Source organism: Sceloporus undulatus, chromosome 3 (genome assembly GCF_019175285.1).
Source record: "Sceloporus undulatus isolate JIND9_A2432 ecotype Alabama chromosome 3, SceUnd_v1.1, whole genome shotgun sequence".
Lineage (NCBI taxonomy): Eukaryota > Metazoa > Chordata > Lepidosauria > Squamata > Phrynosomatidae > Sceloporus > Sceloporus undulatus.
This window is the reverse complement of record NC_056524.1, coordinates 72,927,678-72,944,619: the sequence shown is the minus strand read 5'-3', so window position 1 is coordinate 72,944,619 and position 16,942 is coordinate 72,927,678. Positions and strand designations below refer to the sequence as shown.

Below are 16,942 nucleotides of genomic sequence, written 5' to 3'. Positions count from 1 at the left end.
GTGTAGTGTAAGTACAATTCAGCCTTCATGCCATATTCTTATTTATTTTAAGGATTTGTGTATTGGCCATTGTTGTTTTTATGGCCTGGTTATTTATTTGTATTTAAAGCACATTCTGTAATTGATGCTCTGTAGGTCTTACATTGAAAGGTCAGCTAGAATTTATTACATAAAGTAATTATGTGAAAGCAAAGGAGGCTAGCCTGGTTCCCTCTCCTCTCCATTCACCAGCATTTTATTTATTCAAACAAGCTTTTAATAATGAACAGGAAACTGGTTTATGGGGTAGGGATGGGGAACTTCTACACCTTTAACTTTATTCTTGTATTTTAAAATGATTTTATACTTTTAAAAATTTAGTGGTGTTTTTGATGTGATTTAATTCTGTTTTAACTTTTTTATTACCACATTTTTAGCTCATCTTGTTTAGCCTTTGGCAGCTACCTTGGGTTCCATGCTGGCAGAAAGGCAGCATATAAATAAAATAAACAACTAATAAGCAAATAGCAACAAGGAAAAACAATGACAACAACACAATTAACAATATAAGGAGTATTCTGCTAGGTGAGATCAGAGTCTTATACACAGTGGGCAGGCAGATGCTTCTAGAAAGCACAGAGGCCGGCCTTGAGGACAAGAACCACTCATTCCATCTTTCTCCTCAATATCTGATATCCTGCATCCTATATTTGGACATGGATGCTCCATTCAAACTTTAAGGCTAATAACCATGGATGGATATATTCTTCCTTTGTGAATTTGTTTATGCCCTCTTTAAAGCTGTAAGCCCAAAATCATTACAATGTCTGATGGCAGGACATTCTATGTATATATGTGACTCTGGAAATGTTGCTATTATTATTATTATTATTATTATCATCATCATCATCATCATCATGTGGACAACAACTCCCAGACTCCCCCAGTTCTCCTTAATTATCAACTATGACCTCTCCTAAATATGTTTCTTAGTAACAGTAAATGAATGCATTAAGGATCATAATGTAAATTGGTTACCTTTAGCACTCGTAATGGTCCTCTGCAAAACATGCTGCATGGCTGACACAGTCTTTTCACATGCCACCTTCAATTGAAAGAAAGAGATGTCAGTTTTAGTGGCACTTTGCTGGCCACTAGCAGTAGTAATAGAGTCTCAGAGAGCTGTTTTCTTCAATGTTAATTTTCTTCTATGTTGTTGTCATTATATTTTGTTCCTGTAGTAGAAAGATCACTATTAAATAAAATTTCACTAGAAATATTTGAGAAAAAGTAACTTGTGGGTAGCAGGCTTTATTTCTAAATGAAGCTTTTGGCGCACACACACACACACACACACACACACACACACACACACACACACACCCCAATTACATATCAAGGTGAAAGCTGGAGGCAAAGGCCCTATGGACATATTATAGAATGGATTAATTAAACATATGTGAAGAGTGACAGTCTGAAGAGGAGAGTCTATGTTATCTATGGAGACTCACTCTATAATATGGAAAACTGAAAAGCTACTGTATTTGAGTAGAGCAATAATGTGAGTAGAGCAATGTTCAAGCCCTCCTCACTGTCTTATTACTCTGCTCAGTGCAGCAGTTCTTCAGGTTTCTCTATTAAATGGAGAGTCTCCACAAATAGCAGAAGCTCTCCTCCATACATTGCCTCTCTTCACATGAGCAGAATGCCAAAAAAGCGGCTTCCTCCCACTCTTTGCATGCTTGCTTAATCCAATTTATATTACCTAAATAAGGCTACAATGATGACACATGAAGATGAGATTTAATATTTAATACATACAAAGTAAAAACCCATCTGCAAGAAGACAACTACACTGGTGCCTCGGGATACGAAATGATCGGGTTACGAAATTTCCGGGATACGAAAAAGTTGGATTGGCAAAAACTGTTTCGGGTTACGAAATATTTTTCGGGTTACGAAATTCATTTCGGCGCGAAATTCAAATGCTGCAAAGTGCAGCTATAGGCTTTCCAGTGCTAACGGAAAGCCTTTTCGGGTTACGAAATTTTCGGGTTACGAAAGGAATGGCGGAACGAATTAATTTCGTAACCCGAGGCACCAGTGTACAGCACCACAGATGCATTCAAACTGGGAAACATAGCCATTGGTATCATAGAATCTTAGAGTTGGAAGAGCCCACAAGGGCCATCCAGTCCAACTCCCTGCCATGCAGGAAATCTCAATCAAAGCATCCCCGACAGATGGCCATCAAGCCTCTGTTTAAAGACCTCCGAGGGAGTGTGTTCCACTATCGAACAGCCCTTACTGTCAGAAAGTTCCACCTAATGTTGAGGTGGCATCTCTTTTCTTGTAGCTTGCATCCATTGTTCTGGGTCCTGTTCTCTAGAGCAGCAGAAAACAAGCTTGCTCCCTCCTCAATATGACATCCCTTCAAATATTTAAACAAGGCTATCATATCATAAATATAATCCGCTCCCTAAGTGGTTTCCAGGCCCTTCACCATTTTAGTTGCCCACCTTTGGACCCGCTCCAGTTTCTCAATGTCCTTTTTGAATTGTCGTGCCCAGAACTGGACACAGTATTCCAGGGGCACTATTACTTCCCTTGATCTAGACACTATACTTTTATTGATGCAACCTAAAATTGCATTGGCCTTTTTTGCTGCGGCATCGCACTGTTGACTCATGTTCAACTTGTGGTCTACTTGGACGCCTAGATCCCTTTCACACGTAGTTTCATTCAGTCAGGTGTCCCCCATCCTATATCTGTGCATTTCATTTTTCCGCCCTAAGTGCAGTACCTTACATTTCTCCGTGTTGAATTTCATTTTGTATGCTTGTCAGTGGCCAATAGCTCCCAGGAAACTATCTTTGGGCAGTTCCTAAGCTCAGGTCTTGGAATCCTGGCATTTGTAGTTTGATGAGGTATTCAGCCTGGTCTGCCAGAGAACTCTTGTGGCTCACCAAACTACAAATCCCAGGATTCCACAGGACAAAGCCATGACATAGTGTCAAATTGCTTTATTTCTGCAGTGTAGATACACCTTATGTTTTTTTGAAATAAACCAGATTAATAAACAATGTTTTGAAGTTGGCTTGTTTCAACTAACTATTGTTAAAATTAACCATAGTGGGTTCAGATGACAAGGTAAGCTGTAGTTAAACAAAATATCTAAACTCTAAAGTCTAAAAGTTTAAACTTCTCCTGATGCCAGAGGAAGCAGGGGAAGTGTATGAACAGCTCACAAGACATTTGCTCTCTTTTAGTTTATGTGGCCTCCATTGCAGTCCTGTTTTCTCTTTCTTCTTTTTTAAAATTCATATAAAAAAGGAGAATATTTTTCAATCCCACTAAGACAATGGGGAAATAGAAATAAATTGTCTGCCCATACCTTTAGGTTGTCTGGATGCTTGTGGGTCCAGGCCAAGAGCATGGCAGCAAACAAATCTCCTGTTCCAACAAAGACAGCATCTACTTTAGGTGACTCCATTCGGATCCTCTGTGTCACTTTGGTGCCATTTGCTGTAGCTGTTAAGGCAGACACATGTTATATTCTTCCCAGTGAATATGAACAAATTAGAGTCTCAGCTTAAACCAGATGTAGGCAAGGTAGCATCTATGTCAAAAATATGGTTACTTTCCCTTCTTAGGAGATGCCCACTTCAGTGTCCAAATTAGGAAATACTCCTGGAACAATATTAGCAGCAATTTGTGTTCAATGTGGGAACACAGAAAAAGCACAGGGTGTTTGAAGTTTTACTGCATCTGAATTTGAAGAAATGCTAGAAAGTGTGTGGGCAATGTATGTTGACATCTCAAGACACAAAGCTTAATAAGACTGTCAACATTTGAGGATAGGGTTTTAGTTCTCTCAGTTGCTCTTGCCCCTTCCTACAACTGGTAAAATCAAAATAAATTACATGAAATAATGCAAACTGCAATATACATTAAGTGAAAGAAGAAAAAAAGCATAGTACAAAATTTAAGCTTTTACATATGCCAATGTATATTGTAAAATGTAAAAACAAGTCAGTGTGTATTGATTTACTTTTCCGATGGCTTCCTAATGCTATCAGATAATCATCTCCCGAAGGCGCTTGTAGATCTGAGCTGGTGATTACAACTGTTTCTGGTCCCATATTGTGGAGCATATCCATAACCTTTCCATGAAAAAAAAAGTTTAGTATTAGTTATTGTGCATGACTGAGAAACAAGGAAACCATTGCTTCTTAGATGTCCAAATATTAAATGTTATACAGAATGTATTTTAATAGAAAATATACATACAATATATTTTATAATGCCTGTATTAATGAGGGCTTCTATTTTTAAAATGCACTTCCTCATGAAAAGTCAAGGTGCTTCAGTAACATTGGCTGAAAAGATATGCTGTCAGGACAGAAATGTCATCAACAAGTTCCTTACAATGATTTTTGTTTTTCATATAGTGGATCTAAGAAGTAAATGAAGGTTCTCCAGGGGAATAAATTAGTTTCTTCCCCCAATATTCTGCTGTGCCAAAACACAAGGCTATTTCACATATTATAAGAATTAGTGGATGCAGTGCTATATGTGTTATGTTGAGATGAAAGTACCTCCCAGAATTAATAGAAGTAATTTTGTTTAATTGGTGCTCTCAGTTGATAATACTGAGGTAAAACAAAATCAGTTTAAGATGGTATGTTACATACACCCTGCCATTGTGTCCTCAACTGTTGTGAAGGCTCACTTTAAGAGTGTATTTTACACAAAAATGTTTTGAATATCTGATGCAGCAAGCACTTTGATACAAAACAAATATTTAGAAAGGGGTGGACAACTGTGCATGGGGTGAGGGGCCACTGACACATTTTGGCACACTCAAAGTGATATGACGTCACTTCTGGCTGCCACTTTTGGCCAATCTTAGGGTTGTGGTTTTTTGTGTGTGAACTTTAGGGAAGAGGAAGCAAGCCAGTGGTATTTCTAAAATATTTTGGGAGGGTTTGAGGCAAAAGAACTGTCCAAAAATTGTTCTGAAAAATTAAATATTTGGGGGGGGGGATCTGGAGGTTTTGGATGACTTCCTAGGGGAGCAAATCCAGGTCCTAAGGCCTGCAAGCCATAGTTTGCCCAGCCCTGGTTTAGATTTTTAAGAAAACCACTTCTGAGAATGTTGCACTAATTCACTTGTCAACCAATTCAGAGCCTACTTAACTTGGCCTTGTTTCCATTCATGAAACTGAAAACAGAACACAAGATGCTGCACGTAGCAATGAGGGACAGGAGTGGGGATTCCATGACAGCTCCGCAAGCATTTAAGAGAAGTAGAATAAAGATAAAAATAGCTGCAATCATTGGGAATGCTTCTTGTTCTGGGGGAAAAGTGTCATCTTTGGCCTGACATTCAGATGGCTTTGCTGGAAGAAAAACTGCAAAAGGTCAGGGTGACCGTCATTCTTGGCACCAGGATTTTCATTAGAGCAGAACCTAATTAGCTAAACTAACACCACAGAGCTTCATTATAGGAACCAAATATACTCAGTAGGGTTCCTGGAACACCCACTCTCTTTCACTAATTAATCCCATCTACAAAGCAGGATCCAGACTTAGTCAAGAGATGGAGCCAGACCTAGGCTGAATCTGCACTGCAGAAAAAATGCAGTCTGACATTGCTTCAACTGCATGAGAAGGAATTTTTTGTATTATGCTCTTGGTTACTCTTGGGGCATCTTAATGTTGGCTGTAAACAATATTCCTTCATTATTCTCCTGGAGGGTCTCCTTTTAGGGCCCCCAGAATCCTGAAAACTATAGTCAGCCCTCCATATCCATTTATTTTTTTAATCCATGGATTCAAGCATCCACAGTTTGAAAATACTCAAACATATATAAATTATAAAAGGCAAACTTTGATTTTGGCATTTTATATAACAAGAGATGCCATTTCACCATACCACTGTATTTAATGGCACTTGAGCATCACAGATTTTGGTATCCACAGGGTCTCCTGGAACCAAACTCCAGTGGACACTAAGGGCCCACTGTACCTAGGCTGCATCCGCACTGCAGAAATAATATAGTTTGATACCACTTTAACTGCCATGGCTCAGTGTTATGGAATGCTGGGATTTGTAGTTTTGTGAGATATTTAGCTATCTCTGTCAGACAGCTCTGGTGTCACACCAAACAAATCCCAGGATTCCATAGGATGGAGCCATGGCAGTTAAAGAGTTAAGTGGTTTTGGGATTTAGCCTGTGAAGATGAGGGGAAGGCACTGGATCTTCAGAAGGTGCCTGTCCCATGTGTACTAAGTTTACTAAGTCTGAATCCAACTCATTCAGCATTCCATTCACTCATAATGCAAGTAAAATGTCAGGCTGCAACCTAGTGGAAAGCCCATAAGACATGCCATACAAACAGAGCAGTGAGCTTGGCTTCTGCCGCTAGGCAGATAATTTTTAGCATCATTATTCGCATAACGGCCAAATGTTAACAGCTCTCCAGTAGAACAGAAATGGTTGATTTGTATTTATTAGGCACTGCCAGATAATTTCATTTTCACTTGGCAGTTCAAAGCTGAGAAATGACCAAAGGCCTAGAAGAGACCAAAAGCCGAGAAAGGACTAAACAAATTGGTTTTCCTTTTAGCAACCTGCTTTTACAGTTCTCATAGCTTTTGGGATGGGAGATGGTCAAGCAAGCTTTCATTTCCTGTGTTTGCTTCTGTACTATTTAGCCATTGATCAGCCATCTTCCCAAGGCCTTGCCCTGGAGGGGTGTGCTCCAGTTCAGGGACCCTGTTTAGCAAGCCATGGGTAATTGGGTTATGAGGTGTGGGACAATCAGGCTAGAAAGCTTCTGTGAAGGATGATGGACTCCATCAGATAAAGGATTGTGATGCTTTATGTGCTATAGGCCACTTAAGTGCATCATTTATCTCTGACAATTATGTGTTATCACAGTAATAATTACTGTTCCACCATTACAATAGTTGCTTTCCCTTTTTAGAGGGTACCTTTAAATGTTCTGAAATATTCTACAATTGCCACTTTATTTTAACATCATAGTTCTCTGTGCCTGTTAGTTGAATGTGCCTGAAGTCCTGGATGTCAGCCCAGCTCTTTCCTCTTTCATTGTGACTCAAAGCCTCAGGGAACAGCTTACTGTGCATCTATAGTAGATTGAAAAAAGCCTTCTTCCCCTCCCATAATAGCACTAGGCAAAAATAACAAGAGCAAGAGCAAGTGCAGGGCAAACCACTGCTAACTGGTAGGAGAAGAACCTCTGTTTATCTTTCCTCTTATTATTATTTGCAACTGATGCATAAATTATAGAGGTCTTTTATGTGGTGTACATTGGGTCACCAAAATTTTGTTTAGGTGATAAAACATCTCAGAAGCTAAGGGTTTTACTTGAAAAGTTAAGAGTGTGGAGACCCAACAAAGATGAAAGGGCACCGATGGATGTCTTTAGTGAAATATTTTAGTGATCATTGATCTATATAGTCAGCCTAATGTCAAAGTGATGCGTGTTTACACCAGTTGCTTCAGTATCACCTTTACAATGCTATCATCAGTAATGCCACTAGGGGGCATTACTACATAGTAATATAACAACTACTGAAAGTCAGTTTTGTGTCATTGTCTCCAATTGACAGCAGCTTTCCTTTTGATGGATAGCATAACTATTATTATTGTATATTTTTTTCTATAATAGACAGTGTGGATATTTCTAGCACCAGAAAGTAAATTTATATTTAAAATCAAACATTCAAAGATTACTAATTTTGCTTGAGACAGTTATAGTTTAAAATGGCGGGGTACAGACCGCCCAAACAGGGCGATCTGCCGGTGCCTTGTTTTGCTGCGCAAGGGAGCCGCAGCAGACAAACCGTGCTCCCTCGCGCAGCTAAAAGAACCTGCAAAATGCGGGTTCTTATTGCAGCATAATTATGACGCTGCAGTGCGCCAATGGCGCACTTGCGGCATCATAATGGCGCTGTGACGTGCAGACGCTAAGCATCTGGCAAGTCAAAATGGTGGCGCCCATCTGGACGGGGCACCACCATTTTTACAGTCTCATCACGCGCGAGGGGCATCTGGAAGCACCGCCCCTCTCACATAACGATGGCGCCCCATGGCACCCATCTGTACAGCACCAATGTTACCTCTGGCAAGATTTTTGGCTCCAGTTTATACTTCAAAAGGTATTGTGTAGTCGCAGGGCTGCTATGAATCATGGAGCCTGTGAAAACTTCACAGAGGTACTGATTGTATGAATCAATGATTCCATCATGAGGAGCAACTATATGATCATCATCATTCATGAAACCATAATTACCCTTATCAGGCAGTCACAATCATACACAGGGGTAGGCAATCTTTTTGAGCCGGGGGCCAGGTTGCTGTCCCTCAGACAACTGGGGGGGGCAAAGCCAAAAAATAAATAATTAAATAATTTAAAAAATTTAAATAAATAAATAAACTGGGACAAATGTAGGACAACATTTTCAAATGGTGGACACTTTTTAAAAAAAAGTGGAGGACACGCCAAAAAATTTGCTGTTTTTTTAAAAAATGTTAATATAAATGCATGTTTCTGAGGCATCTATAAACAATTGCCCCCCTTGCCCCTGCGCGCGAGAGGCCAAAGGCCCCGGTGGCAATCGGCGATAGGACCGGGCTGGGGCCGGTCCCAAGGCCTTGCCGGGCTGCATCCGGCCCGCGGGCTGCAGGTTGCCTACCCCTGATCATACATATGGCAAGGACTGCATCAAAAGTGTCCACAAATGAACTACTTAACAAACAGATGCGTGTGCATGATTCTTAAGAAATCTACCGGCAGCGCCCCAAGTGATCACACAGGGAGCTTCAAGGTATCTTTTCTGGGACTTAGGGACACAAAGACATTTCAGCAGAAATCTGGGTTCCAAAAGACCTACCTCTATAGCTTCTTTTTCAGTGTGTATCTTTCTGCCAGTAAGTAACCTACAAATGAGGAAAGAAAAATTTAAAACTATATCCATTTTAATATATTAATTTTGCTCATCAAGATTTTATGAATCGTTTTTATTGTGTCTTTCCCTACATACACTACAGAGAAAAACTTCCACTTTAAGCTAAATAAGCTAAAACATATGAATGAATGACTTCAGCAGGATCCACTGACACCTTCTCACACTCTTACATTCTAGGCATATTATACAAGCCATTACAGTACGTTGTATCCCTGTGCCTTCAGTGTAGCTTTATGGAAGCTCAAGGGTCTAGCAGACAGGGAGCTTCCAAAGAAGGTTACAGTTGTCTCCTGAGCTTATTGAAAAACCCCAGTGCAACTTTCTCTATCAGACACTGCACCAGTGTTCAATGACCATCTTTTGCCCCATTTCTGTGCCATTTAGTAATAGGACAGGACAGCCAAGTATTCTGTAGTAAAGTAACGGTACACATAGAAGTTGACAAGGAAGAGAAAGATAGGAAAATAAGGAGGACTGAATAAAGGGGAATACCGTTGTGGGAGTTACAGGAGCACACACAGTACAAGGACTGTGAACAAGGATTCTCCATTTCATGGAAGATAAGGTTGTCATGCTGCTAATCACTATGGATATACATACCTCAGTTTACAAAACCTCTGACAGTAAAGCTCCATTTTTATATACTCATTTTATACCCACCCAACCTCCCTGTCCCGCTCTTCCTCTTTCTAGCTAGAAGCGTTCAGTTTTCTTGGTTTTTTTTAAAGAAGTACCAGTATTGGTATGATGTTGAAGGAGGACATGAGAAACACTAACTCCATTGTAGGTTGTAGTAGCATGTCTGCAGTAAACCATGCAATAAATCTTGAGCTTGGAAAGAATGTGATTCTGCTCTAGCGAATCCTACTGTAGTCATGTCACATGTGCATGTTATTAGTTTTCAACTTTACCAGCTTCTTAAGGTGGTAAGCCACTCTGAAATACAGGATCAGCCTTTGTATCTGACATTACAATCTTAACTTTCAAAGAAAATAAAATCTGAAGCACCTCTGTTACCTAAATTGGCTATTCTGATAACAGGATATATTTGAGAATTTGTGCAGAAAGCAGTACTTACTCTGCCTCAAATTGATTAGGTGTTATTATATCTGCTACAGGCACAACCTTGTCCTTATAAACTGGAAGGAGATCCTTTGGAACGTACTGTAAAGAAGAAGGAACATGACACTGAACTGGGAAAGGGAGATCTGGATGAAGGACTGCTTGTAATGTGCTCTGTACTGTATTTAGAAATTTACACTGTAGAGTGTGGTGTAGTGTTTTGACCGCTGAAGTACAAGTCTGGAGACCAGGTTCGACTCAACCATGGAAACCCACTGGGTGCTTTCTCTCAGCCTCAGAGGAAAGTAAAGGCAAATCCCCTATGAACAAATCTTGCTAAGAAAACTCCACAACAGGTTCACCTTAGGTTTGCCATAAGACAGAAATGACATGAAAGCATACATAATGACACCTTCAAGTTGGTTCTGAATTATGGCAACCCTATCCCAGGTTTTTTTTTTCCAAGATTTATTCAGAGGAGGTTCCCCATTGCTATCTTCTGATACTGAAAGACTGTGAATTGCTCAAGGTCACATCTTATATTTTTAGGTCTGACAGGGGATTAGAACCCTGGTTTTCCAGAGTTCAATACTCAAATAACTGCTTCTTTACATATTTTTTACATATAAAGGTAGAAAATCTACAGTGGAATACCACAATGCCTCAACAAATCACACTCTCTCATACATACACCCATTTCCCCCCATACATTTATTAGTATACAGAGCTTGGAAAAGTGTTTTGTTTGTTTGTTTTTGCTACAACTCCATACTGCTGCTGGTGGATAGTATTCAGAGGCCTGTAGTCCAAAACAGAAACTTTTCCAAGATGTAGCTTTGAGTTCTTAGGCATTCACAACATTTGCACAGGCTTGTCAACATTCACATGTAGAGATGAAGTGACAATATTTTGGAGTGTCAGCAAGATTAACTCCACAATTTGACCAAGTTTTGCTATTTTCCTGCTATGTGCAAAAACAAGTAGCAGTACTGTGGTGGGATGGAGGGAATCATCCAAATCCTTTGACTACCCATTTCATATTTGCCTTTCCATGTCAAGCAGCCACTATACAGTTGTGCTTCAAGTGACCAACACTTTACTGAAACTTTATGCAAGACGGGTTTAAGTGTCCTGCTCTAAACTATTAAGTGTTGACTGGTATACTGAAGGAGTAAGAAATACCAGTAATTTCTATGGAAATCTAGCCATGTTATTAAAGGAGAAACATGAAAAGATTATTTGTTTTGGCACTGCCTTAAAAGTAGCTGATGAAAACTATTAGCTGAAAGAGATCCTATACTGAAGAATAAGGTAAAATTTAGGAAAGGTGAGTTTACTTTGGCAAAACAACACTGTTTATAAATACAGGCCAATCATGCAATGGATTACCCACCATATAGCCTTCTCCACTCCACTTGTCACCCATCACAGGGTCACACACTGCAAGAGAAAAATCATATTAATTGCAAAAGTGGGGGATAGTGTTGTACAACAGTATTTCAAGTATCAATAACTAAAAGAACATAATTCTCTCAGTCACATTTCAGAGTTCTGTGATACATACAAGAAGTTGTTACTGGTCTAATCTAAGAAGCTGATCTGTGCAAGTACTAGCTTATTATTATTATTTTTTAAAAAGACAGAAATGATCATTTTTGTTTTCATATGTTTTCATCCAAAGACAGAGAAAATGGTACGTTAGTACTTACCTGAGAGACGTCCCTTTCCAGCAGAGAAGGTCCGGGCATCCTGATGTTGGGTTGCTCCGCCTGCTAAGGCTCCTGGAGGCAGGACGAGAAATTTAAACAGAGGCCCGGGGGCCCGGCCCCGCCTCCATGGGCGGAGCGACCCCCAGAGTCCTCAGTCAGTGACCAGCCCAGCGACTGGTAAATCTTGAAATGCATTGGTGCCCAGACTTGGCATCTAGAAGGCAGAGGCCTGAAGCTCAGAGGAGAGAGAAAGAAGGAGAAACAGTGTGTCCCGACCCTGACCCTTAGGCGTCTGCAGGCAGACAGGGTGGGAAGGATGCCCGGACCTTCTCTGCTGGAAAGGGACGTCTCTCAGGTAAGTACTAACGTACCATTTCCCAGCAGAGAAGGGTGCCGAGCATCCTGATGTTGGGATTTACAACAGCTCTGACCCAACCAGGGAGGGGCCTGCTGATGTCTAGGTGGAGTCGGGCACTATTTGTTGAAGAACCCTGCGGCCAAAGGCCGCCTCAGCCGACTGGAACTTGTCGAGCTTGTAGTGTCTGGCAAAAGTGGAGGGGGTTTTCCAGGTAGCAGCTCGGCAGATTTCTGCCAGGGGTGCATTAGTGGAGAAAGCAGCCGAGGTGGATGCACTTCTGGTGGAGTGTGCCAAGATGCCGTCTGGCGGGGGTAGGTTCATGGCCTTGTAGCATTCGAGGATGCAAAGCTTGATCCATCTTGACAACGTCGACGATGATACCTTTTTACCCTTGGATCGCGTTTGGAAGGAGACGAAAAGTGATTCTGACTTTCTGAAGGCCGCAGTCCTCTTGAGGTATATTTTTATGGCTCTGCGCACGTCCAAGGTATGCCAGGCCCTGTCCAACTCACTGGTCGGACGAGGACAGAAAGTGGGCAAGACTATGTCCTGGGAAGAGTGGAAAATCGAATTAACCTTGGGGATGAAGGTGGGATCTGGCCTCAATAGAACGGAATCGGGTCTAATGATGCAGAGCTCTTTCCTCACCGACAACGCTCCGATCTCTGAAACTCTGCGGGCCGATGTGAGCGCTGTCAGGATGAGCGTCTTGAGGGTGAGGAACTTGAGAGACGCCTCCCTCAGCGGCTCGAATGGCTGTACCGTCAGGGCTAGAAGTACCTTGTGTAGGTCCCAAGATGGGAATCGGTGTCTTACCGGGGGCGCCCTGTTGGAAACTCCCTTGAGTAATCTCCTAATGTGAGGATGGTGTGATATCGCAGCGGCCTGTTCGTGTGGCAGTATCGAAGTGATTGCTGCCACCTGTCTCTTTATTGTGTTGGGCCGGAGGCCCTGGTCAAAGCCGTCCTGGAGAAATTGGAGTATCGTAGCAACAGAGACTTGAATGAAGTCTTTCTTTTTTCTCTTACACCATCTCTTAAACGCCCTGAAGGTGTACTCATAGATCTTCATGGTGGATGGGCGCCTCGATGCCAGGATGGACTCGATGACTTCCGAGGAGTAGCCGTAGCTGGTTAGCATGTCCCTCTCAATTTCCACGCGTGAAGCTGAAGCCAGGCGGGATCTGGGTGATGTATCTGGCCCTGAGCCAATAGGTCTGGCCTGGCTGGAAGGGGCAGGCTCTGTACGGACTGGCTGAGGATCTCCGAGAACCAGGGGCACCTCGGCCAGGCCGGAGCTATGAGGATGACCTCCGATCTCGTCGTTCGAATTTTGGACAGCAGGCGTGACAGTAGCGGAACTGGAGGGAAGGCGTATAGGAGGCCCTCTGGCCAGCTGCAGTTTAGGGCGTCGAAGTTTTCTGCCCCCTGGGTCCTGAACCTTGAGAAGAACCTGGGGGTCTTGGCGTTGGCCGGAGACGCGAACAGGTCCAGGATCGGGAGGCCCATCGTCTCTGTTATGGACTGGAAGACTTCCGGATGAAGGCTCCACTCTCCGTGGTCTATATCGGTCCGACTCAGCCAATCTGCTGCGGTGTTGAGCTGCCCCTGCAGGTGTTCGGCCTCTAGGGACAACAGATTGGCCTCTGCCCATGATAGCAGGGACTGGGCCTCCGTCATGAGGGACCTTGATCTTGTGCCGCCTTGACGGTTTATGTGCGCCTTGGCGGTGATGTTGTCTGTACGCACGAGGACTGACTTGTGACGGATTGACTGGCCGAAGGACTGGAGGGCTAGGCGGATCGCTCGGAGTTCTAGCCAATTGATACTGTGAGACCGTTCCTCCGGGCTCCACCGCCCCTGGGCCAGGTGTGGTCCGCAGTGTGCCCCCCAGCCCCGGAGGCTGGCATCCGTGGTGATCTGGACTTTTTCGGCCGTCCAAATGGGTCGACCCTTGAGGACTGTTCGGGCTATCCACCACCTGAGGGACTGGCGAACGCTGTTGGGCACTAATATCTTGGCATGGCTCTTCAGCGCAATGGCCTTCTGGTGTGGCAGCAGAAGCCACTGGAGGGGTCTGGCGTGGAACCTCGCCCAAGGTAGGCACTCGATCGCTGCGATCACCTGAAGTGTTGACCTCCGGATGGACAGGATCCGGTCGGGTGGGAGGCGGACCATCCCCGACTTTGTGTCTATTAGGGCTCCTAGGTGGATGATCGTTTGACTGGGGTGAATGGAGCTCTTGTCCAGATTGATCAGGAAGCCGTGGTCTTCCAGGGATTTGAGTATGGTGGTGGTGTCCCGGATGGCTTGAGACCTTGAAGGAGCCCTGATCAGGAGGTCGTCCAGGTAGGGGTGCACATGGAGACGTTGAGTCCTCCAGTGGGCGACTAGGGCTACCATGACTTTGGTGAATATTCTGGGCGCCGAAGAAAGTCTAAAGGGGAGGGCCCTGTATTGGAAGTGGCGCCTGCCATATCTGAAGCGTAGGAAACACCGGGAGGATGGGTGAATTAGGATGTGAAGATAGGCATCCTGTAGGTCTAGAGAAGAGAGAAAGTCTTTGTGGCGAAGGCTGTTGAGAACGGTTTTCAGGGTCTCCATCCTGAATTTTTTCTTTCGGACAAAGCGGTTGACTGCTCGCAGGTTGAGGATGGCCCTCCAGGTTCCGTTTTTCTTCGGTACCAGGAAGAAAGTGGAGTAGCACCCTTGGCCTCTTTGAGCATCTGGCACAGGCTCGATGGCATGAATGGCGAGTAGACGATCGATGGCTTCCAGCAGGAGGCGATGCTTGTTGGGGTCGCTGGACTTGGGAGAGGGGATGAACGTGTTGGGGGGAGTGCGATGAAACTCTATCCTGTATCCCCTGCGGATGGTGTCGAGGACCCACTTGTCCGCCGTGGACCGCTCCCAAACCCCTGCGAATCCCTGGAGTCGGCCTCCTACTGGAGGGGCACCGTCATGGCTGTTGATTTTTTGAGTTGGATTTGGAGCCTCCTCCTTTCTTGGGGGAGAAGGTGGGTCGATTTAGCTTGTTGAACTTGTTGTCGCCCCATCTGGGCTTGGTGGATCTTGACTCTCTGGTCTGAGAATGAGAGGGGGAGAAGGAACGTGATGATCGAAAGGAAGACCGGTTCCTGAACTGTCTCTTGTCGTCCTTCCTTTTTGACGAGGGCAAGGTTTTCTTTTTGTCCTTGCCCTCGATCAGCACTGGTTCGAGGGATTCGCCGAACAATTTAGTCCCTAAAAAGGGAGTAAAGGCCAAGTTTTGTTTGGATCTAGCGTCCACCTGCCAGTTTTTGAGCCATAGCTGACGTCGCACTGCTAGTGCCGCCGCCTGGGCCCTGGCGCACTGTTGCACACAGTCCAGGGTGCCATCTGCCCCGAGAGCCAGTGACTTGGTGATCTTATTGATGGTCTGTCGGACCTTGGTGTCTGCGTGGGGTAGCAGCTCCTGCAACTCCTTGGCCCACTGCAGTGATGCGCGCATCGCCAGAGAGACTGTAGTGGCTGCCCTATGGCTACCGAAGTGGCTTCGTGTGCCTTCTTGAGAGCCCCCTCGGCCCTTCGGTCCTCAGGATTTCTGAGCGTGTCCTCGCCATCCCTGGTGAAAACTGTCGAAGAAACGAGGGCAGACACCGGAGCGTCCACTAGGGGGACCCTGAGACTATCCATGACTCCACGCTGAAGGATGTATTGCTTCCGAATTGCGCTGTGATTGGGTCTAGAGGCTGCTGGTGTCTTCCATTCGTCTCTCACGATCTGCATGATGTTGGAGGGGCATGGAAGTTCCTGAACCGTGGTGACAGGGGCAGGAAAAAGATCTTCCCCCACCCTGGGGAGATCTGAGTCCGGCGCAGGGGCAGAGGGGGGTGGCAAGGCGATGCCCAGGGTTTTGATTGTTTTCTTAATTAGTGTGGGATAGTCCTCCGGCTTGAGGAGTCGCGAGGACATGGGGGCGTCACTGGTCGAGTCTCCCTCGTCCTGAGAGAGCTCTCCTTCTTCAGACTCGGAGGCCGCAGAGTCTATGCTGGCCGGTGGACCCTCGTCTTCAGAGGAATGGGGCGAGGAAGAACGAACTCGCTTGCCGGATTGGGCTGCATATCGGGCCCTCTTGGCTGGAGGGCGATAGGCCTGAGATCTATCGGAGTCTGAGTCCGACTGCGAATCCCGCCTCTGTGATCCTCTGGATCTGGTGGCCTGGGCTTGGGCCTGGGAGTCTAGGGGCCTTAGTATCCGAAGGTCATCTGGGGACCTGGACTCTCTAGCGGATCCGCGATATGCAGAGTTGGAGGGGGAGCGGCTAGATGGCTCTCCCCGCTGGCCCCGGGAAGGCAAAGTCCTGGCTAGATTGGCCGACTCGCGGTCCGAGTCGCCGGCATGGTGGCCGCCATTTGCCGCCGCCTGGCCTAGCCGCCCCACTTCCTGGTCGCCCCAAACATGGCGGCCCCCATAGGAGGCCGCATGGCCTCTTGACCCCACTTCCGGGTCAACAAGATGGCGGCCGCCATCCCCGTCCGCGTGGCCAAGATGGCGGCCCCCATCTTGGCCCACGTGGTCTCCGCCCCGATGGCCCACCGCGCGACCGCTGGCGTCTGCCGGGTGCCAGGTGTTGGGCCCTCCCAGCCCAAACCACCCCTGGGGGGCGAGAGGGGCCCAAGGGAACCCCCACTGGGGAGGTAAGGGGCCGTTTGCGCCGCCCGGTGGCTCGGCCGCTGGGCCTCTGGCTGCGGAGGGGCCCTGGATGAAGGGGCCCGGCCACCCCAGGAAGGGGGAAAGGAGCGGAGGGACAAAGGGGCCGGCGCCCCAGGCTTGCGCTGCGCCGGGGTGGCCC

At 45.3% G+C, this 16,942-nt stretch overlaps 1 protein-coding gene across 2 annotated transcripts in view; it reads right to left on the bottom strand.

The window, feature by feature from the left end:
- Window positions 1-16,942, bottom strand: part of PDXK (pyridoxal kinase) — a 65,111-nt gene that overhangs the window by 5,791 nt on the left and 42,378 nt on the right. For both annotated transcript variants that reach the window (XM_042457800.1, XM_042457799.1), the window contains exons 5-10: window positions 11,436-11,482; window positions 10,059-10,144; window positions 8,906-8,951; window positions 4,031-4,142; window positions 3,374-3,510; window positions 1,018-1,084 (exon numbers count right to left, since the gene is read on the bottom strand). In XM_042457800.1, the coding sequence (XP_042313734.1) occupies window positions 1,018-1,084; window positions 3,374-3,510; window positions 4,031-4,142; window positions 8,906-8,951; window positions 10,059-10,144; window positions 11,436-11,482 (495 nt within the window). The remainder of the gene's footprint in view (window positions 1-1,017; window positions 1,085-3,373; window positions 3,511-4,030; window positions 4,143-8,905; window positions 8,952-10,058; window positions 10,145-11,435; window positions 11,483-16,942) is intronic.